General features: G+C 38.6%; 1 protein-coding gene across 1 annotated transcript; it reads right to left on the bottom strand.

Moving 5' to 3' along the window:
- Window positions 1-369: 369 nt before the first annotated feature.
- LOC142187019 (RAD50-interacting protein 1-like) lies at window positions 370-14,844 on the bottom strand (the record flags this gene model as incomplete). Its single annotated transcript, XM_075261428.1, has 13 exons — window positions 14,607-14,844; window positions 14,231-14,472; window positions 13,127-13,300; window positions 11,393-11,542; window positions 10,409-10,565; window positions 9,394-9,504; window positions 8,894-9,119; window positions 7,866-8,003; window positions 5,092-5,291; window positions 4,475-4,689; window positions 4,219-4,399; window positions 4,013-4,131; window positions 370-1,070 (listed from the first exon to the last, which is right to left on the bottom strand). Coding segments are annotated over exons 1-13 (2,836 nt in total), but the record flags the coding sequence as incomplete, so codon positions are not given.
- Between the last annotated feature and the right edge of the window lie 272 nt (window positions 14,845-15,116).

Below are 15,116 nucleotides of genomic sequence, written 5' to 3' on the forward strand. Positions count from 1 at the left end.
TTCCAACAGTTTAAGATTTTCAAAATCCTCAGGGTGTCTATCCCCAACTCCTCACATTTTTTCTTATTAATTGCGTTCATGTATTTCATCCATTTTAGCTTTCGTGTGAATAATGAAATGTCCTTTACCCATGAAAATAAATCAAATTGCACTGTTGGCACAAATGACAGGCCTTTTTTGAGTACATTATGTTCCTCTGATGTTAATTCATGGCTTGAAAGATTAACCACCTGCATTTCGTTAGTTCTATTTAGTGTTTCACAAAGGGGATTGCTCTTTATTATTTCTGAGGTGGATTTGGTTCTCCCCGACCCCGTAAAAAATACTGTGTGATCGGGGGACCCCTTGATAAAAAACCCCCCTGTTCACTGTTCTGCTGTGGGTTTCTAGAGGTCCTAGTGGCTGGACTATTAGAACGATACTGGTTCCTGCTGAATCTTCCCTTATTTCTGCTCCTAGCACCGGGAGGACGTTGGTTACGTTCAGTATCTGATGTTTCAAATTCGCTAGAAGAAATATCACTTTGGTTTCGGGTATTTAAACCCACATAAGCTCTATTTTCTTTAAACTCGAGCAAATCTCTCTGGAATTGAAAATATTTCCTTGATTTTATCTGACTGGTATATCTCTCTATATTAGATTGCAAATCTTTTTCTTTCTTACTAAAATCTACTTCTGCTGAGAAAGTTTTAGCTTTAGTAATCACTTCCTTCAAGTTTAATGACAACTTCTGAAGGTTATCTTGCTCTTCCTCAACTAAAAGCGCTATCAGTCTTAGGGAAGATTCAGTGACCTCTTTTTCCCACTTTTGCATTAGTTGTTGTGATCTAATCCTTTTCGCAGGCAGTATCCCATTTCTCAGTCCCCTAGGGACTATCTTATGTTGTAGGTAGTTTTTCAAGCCCTGTAACTCCCACCATGAATTCACGTAATCTCTATAAGCCTTAGTGAGTAATTTAAAGGTGTCTTTCATGGATGTGGGGAGTTCACTACCAACGTACTCCTTTTCGGAAAACACACTTTTGGCTTCCTCTAACCATTTATCGGTTTCAAAATTCTCTGATAGAAAACTAGACATGATAAACAGATATTATCTGGTTCTTGTTAGACTGCCTCCTATCCCAACTAAGGGGATACTAGCTAAATTCTATTTGACAAAGAGGGGCACAAAATGCTACCTTTAAACACACGAATTCTAACTAGCATAAAATATAACTTTTATTTTGATCAGCTAAAAATAATATAGCCAGGGCTATTAAAACAAACAAATAACAAACACACCAGCAGGCGTGATTAGGACAACTCCCAATACACTCTTTCAGTATGTGTCCCCACAGACTGCTGGCGCAATTATATTGATTTAAATGAGCATCCAGGGAATAGTAAACTAACTCTCTGGCACATGCTAGTAAACACCACTTTATAGGTTCAAGAATAAGAGGTTGTTACTCTAGCTGCTGCCGTAGCTGTATAGGATAATCATCCCCCCATTACCCTGCTCTGATATCTTGCATAGAGCCCTGGAGCCTATTGACACTCATGCACACTTACACACATGCCACCCTATGTAAGCTAGGTGCGGCTTTTTTACAGATTAAGTGTGCATACCAAATGCTGGTCTTAGTAATTTACTGACATTTATGCTCTTTCACTATGTCCCTGCCTGTTCAAAATAAACTACAGGTATCCAGGTTTAAGATGCGCATAATAAAATCTCTCAACGCGTTTCAAAGTTAAACTTATCATCAGGAGAGGATGTAAATCAAAAAAATAATAAAGATGTAGTTGCGGTTAAAACCGCATTTCCCGGTCCCTGATGGTGGGAGCCGGTACGGAGTGTCTGACGCTGACTGCTGCAGCGCTGGGGTTTAAATAGAGCCCAGACTGCTTCTAAGGATACGCCCCCTCGACTTCATTCGGGTCTCCGCCAATCAGATTGCAGAGTCTCCGTGCGGAGGATAGCTCCTCCTTCTGTGGGCGTATGTTTGCCTCCGAAGCGTCCAAAATAAACAGCGCTGTTACTGTCTATGGAAGAGGAACCCGAAGGTAGGTATATATCATATCTGACAGATATTGGGAATGAATCGCTCCACACCAAAACTCTTTATTGCCATTAATACGCAAACACACAACTCCCTGCATTTATTGGCAGGTGAAAAAGATCGTGTAGCATATAGATAGGTCTGAAAAGTGGGCAATACCCTGCGTTTATTGACGGGTAAAAATACCCGCCTAGCATACATATTCATTTAGCGGAAGTTCAAAAGGAACCATGATAGGGGGACATTTCTGAGAATCAGTCCCATCATCACTTCAGTACACTATCGATGCGAATAAAAAATAAAAAATGTTTAATCTAATCATTTACAAGATTACTGCTACGGTAAAAGGACTTAATATGGAGTTAACCCTATCCCTACCATAGTGTACTGAGAGGAGCTATAGTGAAAGGACTTAATATGGAGTTAACCCTATCCCTACCATAGTGTACTAAGAGGAGCTATAGTGAAAGGACTTAATATGGAGTTAACCCTATCCTTACCATAGTGTACTAAGAGGGACAAGTGCCTCAAGACATGCCTTTCCCTCATTGTTCCTATTTCCTGGGTTTTTATAGGTTAGAGAAGATATCAAAATTAGTGGAGTATATCCAGCCCTACTGTCTATTTAGTCTCAAATAAATGGGGCAAAGGAAATTTGATCGTTAAGACCTTTTGGTCTTACACATTGGAATTTAAAGATCCACCTCGCCTCGTGTTGTAACAAAAGGCGATCCCAGTCACCTCCCCTTGTGGGTTCGGGTACATGTTCAATACCCTGAAACTTCAAAGTTTCAGGGTTGCCACCATGATACTGCCACACGTGGTTCGATAAAGTTTTATCCTCTTTCCTGTTGATATAACCAATATGTTCCAACACTCTCTTTTTGAACTCACGTCGGGTCTTTCCGACATAGTTGAGTGGACACGGACACAGACACAGTAGATCACTCCTGCCGTCCGGCAGTTGATAAATTGTCTCGTATCATAATGGATGTTAGTCGTTACGCACAGTACTTGATTATTTTGGACGCTTCGGAGGCAAACATACGCCCACAGAAGGAGGAGCTATCCTCCGCACGGAGACTCTGCAATCTGATTGGCGGAGACCCGAATGATGTCGAGGGGGCGTATCCTTAGAAGCAGTCTGGGCTCTATTTAAACCCCAGCGCTGCAGCAGTCAGCGTCAGACACTCCGTACCGGCTCCCACCATCAGGGACCGGGAAATGCGGTTTTAACCGCAACTACATCTTTATTATTTTTTTGATTTACATCCTCTCCTGATGATAAGTTTAACTTTGAAACGCGTTGAGAGATTTTATTATGCGCATCTTAAACCTGGATACCTGTAGTTTATTTTGAACAGGCAGGGACATAGTGAAAGAGCATAAATGTCAGTAAATTACTAAGACCAGCATTTGGTATGCACACTTAATCTGTAAAAAAGCCGCACCTAGCTTACATAGGGTGGCATGTGTGTAAGTGTGCATGAGTGTCAATAGGCTCCAGGGCTCTATGCAAGATATCAGAGCAGGGTAATGGGGGGATGATTATCCTATACAGCTACGGCAGCAGCTAGAGTAACAACCTCTTATTCTTGAACCTATAAAGTGGTGTTTACTAGCACGTGCCAGAGAGTTAGTTTACTATTCCCTGGATGCTCATTTAAATCAATATAATTGCGCCAGCAGTCTGTGGGGACACATACTGAAAGAGTGTATTGGGAGTTGTCCTAATCACGCCTGCTGGTGTGTTTGTTATTTGTTTGTTTTAATAGCCCTGGCTATATTATTTTTAGCTGATCAAAATAAAAGTTATATTTTATGCTAGTTAGAATTCGTGTGTTTAAAGGTAGCATTTTGTGCCCCTCTTTGTCAAACTGAAATATTTATAAATATTTATTCTATATAGTTTTATCTCCTGTTGGTTTGCATAGATTAAGATATTTTGGCTTGCATAAATTCATACTCACTGCTTAAAATAATTCTCTGGCCTTTTGCAGTAATGTGAAAACAAAGGAAAGAGATTCCGGGACATATCAAACTGCAGTTGTGCTGCTCCCCCTTCATTGAAATGATTGGCCAAGATGACCTGTGATGAATACAATTAAGCAAAGATTACTGGCAACTCAGTTATCACAGTACCTTGTCATCTGCAGTTATCTTGATAAATACTTACATCTTGATAAATGAATAAATCCAGCTTCTCGGCAAGCATCTGCCAAACACTTTTGAATAAAGTATGACAAAGCTGTTGTTCCAATTGAAGGAGACGATCCCTGAGTGTCAGTAGCATTGGGCATGCTGAGCTGGATAATGACATCACTGCTTGTTCTGACTGTGCTGGCAATGACAGCCACCTGAAATGGGCACATGAGAAGTTAGTACACTTTTTTGTGCCAATGGCATTTCCAGATAGATAGATAGATAGATACCTTTCTTTCTTGTATATCTTTGCACCTTCTTTGACTTCTCGAAAAACATGTTCTACCTGACGTGATAACATATCATTTTTAAGTCTTTCCAAGAGATTAATCATATCATCAAAGACGGAGATTTCCATGGAAGCTAGCTGTCCAAGTTGTAGCTTGCTGCTCGAATTGATGTCAGTGCAAACCTCCAGTGCAGCCTGCTGCAGCTGTAAAAAGAACTGCAAACAGACATAGTCCAAAATAACTACAAGTGCATAAGCAAACATTATAAACGGCATTTACTCTTTAATCATACAACATTCCCATTGCTTGGATTTCTATTACTGCAGTATGATTCTACATGTTCTATACATACCTGTCCACCTCCTATAGGCTATTCGATATGTAGGAAATACTATGATGAAGCCAGCGGGATTTCTCCCACGCACAGTTAGCTACCCAAACCCCAAATTCTGTATATAATCACCTTTCAGGGGGCCACATCAAAAGACTCAGCTTAGTTCCTATAATTTTTTAAGGCATTAACTCATGTCCTAAAAATTCCATGTTATAAAGCCATAGCCACTATAGTATAGTATATATGAATATATTATAGTCAGTTTTTGTATGCATTTACTCACAATGTTGTCAGCCCAGTCTCCGAGCACAGTTGCAATATAATTGACAGCATTCAGGATTGCGCAGTATTTAAAGCCCAGAAGAGCTCGGCTCTCTTCCTTCATCACTTGGGTTAACCGGATCCTGAAATCATCAACTAAATCCTTCTGTAGCTCCAGAAACTTCAGTCTCTTTTCTGCTGTGGGAAGGTTCTTATATCGGTCTGCAGAAAAAGTTCTCAGTTATAAGTTCATCTTGGACATTCCTTGTTTGCAATTACATCAATGTACATAAAGTGTGTGATATTTTGTAATATTCGGATCTATCCAACTAGTGGATAAGATTTATTTTATATTTATTTATTTATTATATACACAATGGTCTATAGCAAAATATATTGTTAAATTAAAAGTGTATGTAAAAATTATATTTATAATATATATCTTGTTAAAAGTAGAACTCCCACGAAAAGTTTTATTCTTTGGCCTGTGAGGAAGGTACATGGTGTAGGTTATAAAGTTAATTTTCTTACTGGTCAGTGTATTTATGAGATATCCAATCTTTTCTATTCCACTGTTGTGTCATGTGCCTAGCAATGAGACTCTTGTGTGTTTCAGCTCTAAATGTGTATAGATGGAGCTTGTAGATTGAAAATAATGCACACACAATGCCTTATTCTCACATATACTTGGAGTTATAATACTGTAATACTAACAAATTTACATTGCATAGTTAGAGCACATCAAAAGCTTATTCCATTTAGCAAAGGCCAGTGCAGCAGTTAAGAAGCACACAGACCAAAGTGCACCAGGGAAATGCAGCTTCAGGACGGGTTCACACCTGCGCCCAAACTCTGTTAAGCAGGTTTATGTTTTCTGCCAGCAGAAGACGGAAACCTGCATTCACTGCCCGCCGGTGAGCACCCGTGAGCGTTTTGTGCTCTCCGCGGCGACACCATTTTTTTTTTAAATCGGACACAAAGTCCTGCATGTCAGACTTCGTGTCTGATTAAAAAAAAAAAAAAAAAGGTTTTCGCCGCGGAGACCAAAAGACGCTCACCAGCGCTCACAGCTGGACACTTTGCAATCCCATTCAAATGAACGGGTTTGAAAAGTGCCTGCCGGTTTCAGTCTCCTGCCCAGTTTCTCGGGTAGGAAACCTGCATAACAAAGTTCGGGCACAGGTGTGAACCTGCCTTACTAGTGAAGCAGTCACATGCTCCATAATAAGGACTGGCCATTGTAGGCTGATAATGTGTTGGAGCTATGTGGTTACAGAATTTGGAAAAGAAGGCAAATAGGAAGTAAATGATGTCTCAGTGACAGAGCAGATGGTTTATCTGCATGGTTGCTCAACTTTAATAAATAAAAAAAGTTGTTTCTTAGAAAAAGCCCTTTACCTCCCTAGGTTCACATCGGAGCTTGGGTTTCTGTTCTTCGGACCTGCTTGGAGACCAAAAAAATGGAAACCCAATCCATTTAAAAAGCAATCAGCATAGACTATAATGGGGTCTGCTAGGATTCCGCCTGAAAGAAGGACTTTTCTCTCTACATTTTTCAAACAGATTCAGGGGCTTCCTCATTCTTCTCTGCCCAGTTATTGACGCTAGGCTGTAAGGAGATATCGGTGCTGAAATTAATGGCAATGATATCTCCAGCTGTGGAGCAGATTCCGGGAAATTCAGTGCAATCATATGGATGAGGACATGAAAGGTCTTCTTTAACTACTACTTTGCAAATCCAGTCAGTTTTTTTTTCTAATGTAGATTGTGAGCTCCATATAGGGATCACAATGTACATTTTTTCCTATCAGTATGTCTTTGGAGTATGGGAGGAAATCCACGCAAACATGTGGAGAACATACAAACGCTTTGCAGATGTGGTCCTTGGCAGGACTCGAATCCAGGACTCCAGCGTTGCAAAGCTGCTAACCACTGAGCCACATGTTTTCCCCCCCGTGTTTGACATGCAGGACTTTGTGTCTTTGCAAAAAAAGCTGTTTCATGGTGGAGAGGCTGCATATGGACACCGGTGGTTTGCTTTAAAAACCCATTGAGATGAATGGGTTTTTCAACTGACCATATGCAAGCCACCCCCAAACTGTTTTCTGTAATATCAGCAGAATCACGGCGGGCAGACAACAGCGCAAGTGTTAACGCCTTCTCAAAGTGGTCCTTTCACCATCTCCACCAACTGCAGTTCTATGCATCGTATAATAGATGCTGTTTCACCGATTCCAAAGCAGTTTGATTTTTCTCTCTCTGGCCCCCGCCATTCCTGAGCACTCAGCATAGTTCATTCTAATGCCCAATACTGTAGTTAGACTTTATAACGTTAGGTCAGGCAGGAGGAGACAAGGGGGTATGACTCAGAGCAGAACAGTGTAAGAACACTGAGTCACACCACTTTGCTCCTTAAAGAGTTTAGTTAGCATATCAGACACTGAAAATAGATGTGCTGACTGGTCAGAAATGGTGAGGGCTACAAAAAAAAATTAACTGCAGCAGAATAAAGATTAATCAACTAATTAATAATTATCTATAACATTAAATAATGGATATTAAAGGTTGAAAAGTAGTGTTGAGTGAGTAGTATTCGACTGAATACCTCCACGACACAGGAATGCGTGTAATCGGCTAAACACCAAGGGGTTAAACGCATAGAATATTTGAAGCGTTTAACCCCTCAGTATTCGGCCGATTACACGCATTCCTATGCCAGCAAGGTATTCGATCGAATACTACTCACTCAACACTAATGAAAAGAGCTTGGTGAAAAAAAAAAAAAAAAAAGGCTACCTGTTATAACAAGTAGAAGAGTCATAAATGTCTCTGCACAGTCTGGAAATTTCATCTCATCAACATCAGATATGTCTTTGTATTGTGATGACCAAGCAGCCTCTGATGACAGCATAGAGTCCATCTTCTCTAGAGCCACTAGAAAGGCAAAGGAAATTAGAGACATTATTATATTTTCTCGAGACAAATTCATAGCAGCATCATAAGGTTCTTTATTGCTCTAAGTTCAGACAGGATTTGCACTCCTAATATAATCAACTGGATTACAGATGACCATATTTAGCTTATTAGAAAGTGGTTACTTGCAGACCATAATGGGGTCCGCCGGGACTGTTCTCTGCGCCGATTTTAGGCAGAATCCGTAGCGGAGTCTGCTATGGGGACTCCAACGCAGATGTGAACGTAGCCTTTGTCAGTCAAGTACATCATTGGTCACTGAAATTTTACAATAACCCTGAAATGTCTGCAGTACCAGAATTAGAATGCAGCTTGGATACAGTTGTTTTTTAAAGTTTTATTTTGTTTTCACATGCAAGTGAAATATTCATAGAACTGCAAAACATCAGTCCAACTCTTTTTAGATAAGCTTTACATTTATACAGTCTAAAGCTGCCTGTCAGTCAATCTGGGGGGCCTGCACCAGCAGGTCACATTATCTGAACTGTAATAGTTTCATTTCTAACGGTATGTTCAACACAGTTGAATTTGGAGCTGAATTTGAGGCGATAGCACTTCAAAATCAGCTTTAAATTCTGACTGAAATAAGTCCCCCAATAGGAGGCAGATGTTGATTTTTCCTCTAGATTAATTTTTTACCTTATATTTTTATGAATAACTTTTTATCTTTTACAAATATTACCTGATCTGTACAATTTATAACAAACTTTTTTTTTAATTCCAATGTTTTAGCAAGACTTGATTACTAAAGGTGTGTGACTGTCAGGTGATGGGACTTCACATTATGGGATCATACATGACACTGCGTAAAAAGTCAGCATGTAGTGATAAAGTTATTTGGATTTTCTTACGTTTTCTCTCCACTGTCAGCCATCGTTGAAAGAAGGTATCCTCTGAAAGGATGTGCATGCAGTTTGGCAGGCTGCTTAGATATCCATGTGCTGTGTGAAGTTCTCTTTGAAACAAGAGTACCTCATCCACAAGGTGACAGAAAAGGACATCATCGTACAACAAACAAGGAATGTCAACAGACAACTTTTCCAGTACCAACATGACAAGTCCTCGAGTAAACTCAATCTGCAGAGAAGACAAACATAAACTGCATGGTCACATGTATAGTCTATACGGTTACATATTTTTACCTTCAGAAGATGTTACACATTAGTCAGATTGAAATATATAGTAGTCCTTTGTAATAAAAATAACAAAATATGCAAGCTGTTTTAGTATGTTAATGTATATTGACTACAACTTGGCTCCCAATTAATTGTTTACACTGAGAAAACATACAAGCTTTTTGTATAGTTCAGTTATAAAGTAAGCTAACATTCCTATAATCTCAATACGTTACCTTTGCATTCACAGTGGATCCTGCCATCTTCAGTATTGGCTGAATCTTCTCATTTAAGAATTTTGTGTGGTTTCCAATCCACATGAGAACCTGCGTAAGGTACCACTCAGGCTGGGTGACAAACAGGAAAAAGAGAACTTAAATATTTTGGCATGGCAGAAATAACACAAAACATTGCGTACACCTCTTCATAATTTAACATTAAGTTAAGCTTTTTGGTGCATGTTGTGGTTATACTCAACGACGTAAAAAAATTGGAAAACCAAACCCAAGAATTGCAATAACATGATAAAATAAATATCCACTTTATACCCTGAAGCTCCAATGTTGTAGCTCCAAACCTCTAGGCCAGCCTTTATTTACTTGACTACAACAACGACATGTCTGTATACACTGCAGCCAATCAATGGTCTTGTGCAGTATACTACAAAGGCCAGAGACTGCCTGCAGCTGTCATATGGTACAGAAGGACATCACTGCTGCAACAAAGTAAAGTCCAGCATGAATAAAACGGGTGAGTATGCCTTCTTTCTATATTTTATCACAATAACCATCTTTGGGAAAATGTTTTCATTAAAGTAGCACTCCCACAGTTCTTTTTTTTTTATTCTCTAGTCTAGCCTGTTAGAAAGGTAATGATGTAAACTGTAGTGAAGGAAAACTTTTTACTGGTGACTGTACTTTTGAGTTATCCACTTATAACTAATAGGAATGAATAGATAAATAGACATCCCTTCCACACAAGCTGTGGAGTATCATTTAGAGAGTCATAACCTAAGCTGAGGATCAGAAGGGACTGGATAAGTCCCACATATAGCAACATATGTACATTTAACTGCAGCCTTGTTAACTGCATCTACACTAAATTTTTTCATATTTTCAATGCAGGTATTCTATTAATTTCATTTATATTGTACACTACTGTGACTGTCACATTCAATATATTTATTATGACAAAAATAGAATTAGAAATATAGGAATTGTCTTGCGCTGCTAGAAAACAAATACTCCTTACCTTGCTTAAAACATTAGTTTGTCTGTTACCAGTGAAATGATAACGAAACCTTTTCTGGAGAGGAGATAACATAATCTGAATTGGAAGAATGATCGGAGAAGATGCTGGAAGAGAGTATTTCTCTGGCATTTGCTTAGGCTTACTTATTAATTCATCTCTAGTGATACATTTTAAGGAAATATTGCATCAGAATTTAACAAATACACTTTACAATTATGCAACAGCAAGAATCGCATTATCATGTTTAAAAGGGTATTGTTATTTCAGCCTTTCATGGCCGAAATCAGAATACCCATGTCTCTGCCACATTGAGGTAGTCAGATGCTATGGTTGTTCTAGGCTTCTTCCGTAACACCTACCTACTACTATGGAGGTTATGGAAAGAGTTAAACAGCTTCATATAGCTGATTCTGAAATTCCCATCGGCCACAATATGGCCACAAACATGGCCTGTGTTACACTAGTGGAAATCAGCTTACGTCTGGCGAAGTCTCCAGGATCCAAGTGCACTGTGCTGCATAAAACTACATGGGAAGACCCAGTGGAGCGGTTTCCTATAAAAATCAGTCATATTAGCACTTTCATTTTCAAAAGATTGGACAAATGACAGCTAAAATCAGATTGGTTGCTATGGGCAATGGTCTCATTTTCTTTTCACACCAATTTAGACAAATCCTCTCCATGGCTTTGGGATACACATTAAAGTGAGAGAGGTAGCAACTGCCAGTTGATCTTCCTGGCTTCAATGCTCCTTTGGATCCACTAGGAAATCTTGAAAACTAAAGCCAAGAACAATAGAGGATTAAGACCACTCAGGTCGAAAAATTTAATTTCACATTTTGAAAGTTCTTTGAAGTTGACTTGGGGCATGGATTAGCCTCCTGGGCAACCATGGAGCAAATCCAATAACCACACAAACAGAAAGACTGATACTTTATACCCATGCAGTGCTGGGTACCATTTCTAGAGTTTTAAAAAGGATACGAAATTTGAAGCTTTAGGAGTTGAGTGAAGAGCGTTTCCAAACTAGCATAGACATCTGTTACACTTGATGAGGATGAAGAAACTGGTGTTGGTGGCTGAAGAGGACCAATAAAAGGCCAGTGTAATTGACTTAACACTTCTTCAAAGTCACTGCAACAAAATGAAAATTAGGGAATTAACATACTGAAATGACTGTAATAACATAGCATATATTAATGTACACACTGGCAATACCCAAGTACATTCATATGTACACATGTAGCTGTTGTCAAAGCGGAGGAGAGTGTGGCTGCACTTCAAATACCTCTATAATAGAACCTGTATGTTCTATTCTTTCTCACATTGTTCAAATGGACCATTAAAACCATGTGAAAACAAATAGAATCCATGAAAGTCTATGAGGCTGGAAGTCCATGGAGTCCTGTCATGTAAATGAGCACTTACATATACAGCAACAACTGCTACATACAAGCCTCAAATTCACAACTGCGTGTTTAACTACTGATATTTCAGTTCTTTTTTTTTTTTTAAATTCTTTATTTATAAACAAAACTAGTAGAATATCTGCAGTTTCACTCACTGAAAATATGTTAAATTGTTGGTTATGCTAGCTGAAGTTAAATTTTCAGTGTCAGTGAAATTGCCATTCTCAGAGCTACAGTAAATCTTTTTTTTTTCCCACTTTAAATTTTTATTATTTTGGCATTTTCCTAATTTGTCATAACATTAATGTGAACAACAACTTTTTCTTTAATTTCAACTTTTTTTAATTGATTTTACATATTCAATATTTATTATGTAGTATAAACTATTACAACAATTTTTTTTTTTTAAACTATTTTGTTTATCAAAAATTAAAATTTCTGCCCCTTACACAAACATATAAAACCCTTATACCCAATTAACAAAGTAGTACAACCCTTCCCCCTCCCTCCAGTGTAATCTATAAGTAGTTCACAGACAAAATAGTAAAATTGGTTTCCAGTTATACAACTATCTATTGTGGGGCTTTTTGGTAACAATGTTTCTTGTTTTACCTTCAGGTGTATACCTGTATATGAAAAGATTTTTGGGGTTACAAACTCTAGAGTAAGCAACGTACAACTGTCCTTGTGAAAAACACGGGCTCTCCAAATGAATGCCGACTACTTTAAGTGATTGACCTTGTGCTTGGTTTAGGATAAGTTCACACAGTGTTTTTTGGACCGGAACCTGAGGCAGTCCAAAATACAGGTAGCTGCAACTGGATGCTGGTGCAGTGTACCGCCAGTGAAGAGGGAGCTGCCGAGAGGAGGAATCTGGCCAGCTGAGGCTCGATACGGGCTGAGGAGGAGGATTTATGACCCAGTCGACGGACCATCCTGGAGCCAGGGGTAGGTGAGCGATGTACCCCTAGTTAAATGGCCAAAATGCTGCTGGGGTCCGGGAGCTCTGAGAGAGTGTTTCTGTACGCCACCATTGCCTTGAACACCCCCCCCCCGTTTCAGTTTCTTATAGCTAGAAATGTAATTGTGGTAGCACCTGAAATCTGAAAATCTCAGCTTTCAATACCACGGATCTGAAACTGAAGATACGGGAATCTGAAGTGACACCCCCCCCCCCACCCTACCCTTTGGTATCTGCTACATTTGTACATGCTGGCAATATAAATGGGCAACTACTGCATTAATGGGAGCAGTCTGTGCACAGATGTGTAGTATACTGTATTAATGGGAAAAGTCTGTTATATCTTACCTTGTTAACTTGTCTTTCAGTATTTTGTGCCAAAACTGAACTGTAGATGTAATGAATTTCAATAGATGCATGCATGATGAATCCTGTAGCTTAATAGCCTGTTCTGTCATAGAAACCAAAGTACTGGCAGCTTCTGCTACATTGTTAGTCATTAGATGTTGCTGAATATTGTCACTGCAATAAATAAATAAATAAATGGTTTATAATAAAAATATTTGCAGCACCTGTAATTAAAAATGTTGGGTAAGATTTAAGCTCCATTCACATCATTTTATTTATTTTTTAACATGCATTTGATATATGTAAAAAATAAGAAATTACTGATAGGTCTCAAAGATATTCAACAAACCAATATAATAAGAAAACTTAACTTTTAATATTGTTCTATATTAAAAACCTCACTGTGTCCAAACATAAAATAAAATATATACCGTATATATTTTCTGCCTAGTTTTATGTATCGTGCGGTTATAAATACAGCAAACCTAAACTTTCATACTTCACTTTTTAAATGGCTTGTGAAACTTATATTCAGGATATACATTAAATATATTGCACATCCAAGTTTACCAAAGCCATACAACATAAATAATTTAGGTTACACTAGGTTCACACCTGCATTTGGTTTTCTGTTTGGTATGTGCGTTTGGGGACCTAATCCTCTTAAAAAAACGATTACTCTCAGAAACCTGTGGACTCCATAGACTATAATGGGGTATGCTGGGATTCCACCAGAAAAGGGCAGAATAATGCAGAGAGAAAAGTCCGGATTGCCTCAATACATATTAAATACAGAGGCCCGACGTGTTTAACCAGAACTTAGAACGCTGGATCATCAAGGAAGAATAGATACAGAGAATGTAAAAAGCATAGTAGTCAGCAGATAGATATATTAGATAAAAATGTCTAAACTTTATAACAAGGCTTTTTGACTAGGCAGCCAAGATTGCCAAAATCATCAGTGTTTGCACCATGTTAGACAAAATTAGTAAATCTGCCCCAGTCTAGCAAAATGATCCATCCAAGTTAATTCTTAATATTAACTCATCTCACTGCACTTTCTAATACACAGGGTTGCAATCTATGTCATAGCCTCTGGTTTACCTTAGTTCCTCAATATGCGAGATCCACTTTAAGTAAGACAAGTGTCTTTCAACTTCATTAATCTGGTCTGTTAGTGCTCCTAAGTTATCCATCCATGGTGAAGCCTCTTCCAGGTGCTTACATATTGATTCACTCACGGTGGCCTCTCTTTTCAGCAGAGAAGCGAGAGCAGACTGTGTATTTTCAGCATTGCTTAAGGCAGCCTGAATACGTTTCGGAGCTTCGGTAGAGACAGTCAAAACCTAAAGATAAAATGCACGATTAAAAATATTTCAGCGGAATACATAACATTTTACAGATAAAATTAAAGGAAGTATTAAAACCATGCATTGATGAAACTCCATTTATTTCAATACAAGAAACACTCTTTCCCTACCTGCTCCTCCAGATGTTTCTTTTCCTCTGCAATTTTCTCAATAAGACTGGAAACTTTCCACAAAGACTTGAAATCGTTTCCAATCTCTTTCTCAACAAATTCACAGACATAATATGGAAGATCACATGTGTCCAGATCAGAATTTACAGGTTCCTCAGCTGGTTTCTCCAAGTCATGGTGGATTGATTTGTTCAGTGCTTCTTCAGCCTCACAAGATGCCATACCTGAAAAATGTACATTTCTCTGTCAATAATGGAAAGATCTAAAAATAAGCTTCTATTTACATCTGCAAGGAGTTTGTATGTTCTCCCCATGTTTGCGTGGGTTTCCCCCGGGTACTCTGGTTTCCTCCCACACACCAAAGACATACTGAGAGGGAATGTAGATTGTGAGCCCTATATGGGACAGTAACTGTCAATGTCTGTAAAGCGCTGTGGAATATGATGGTGCTATACAAGTAAGCATAATAAATAAATAAATTTACTTTTCTGCACTAAAGCAGGTTATAAA

This window comes from Leptodactylus fuscus, unplaced genomic scaffold, assembly GCF_031893055.1.
Source record: "Leptodactylus fuscus isolate aLepFus1 unplaced genomic scaffold, aLepFus1.hap2 HAP2_SCAFFOLD_1303, whole genome shotgun sequence".
Classification (NCBI taxonomy): Eukaryota; Metazoa; Chordata; class Amphibia; order Anura; family Leptodactylidae; genus Leptodactylus; species Leptodactylus fuscus.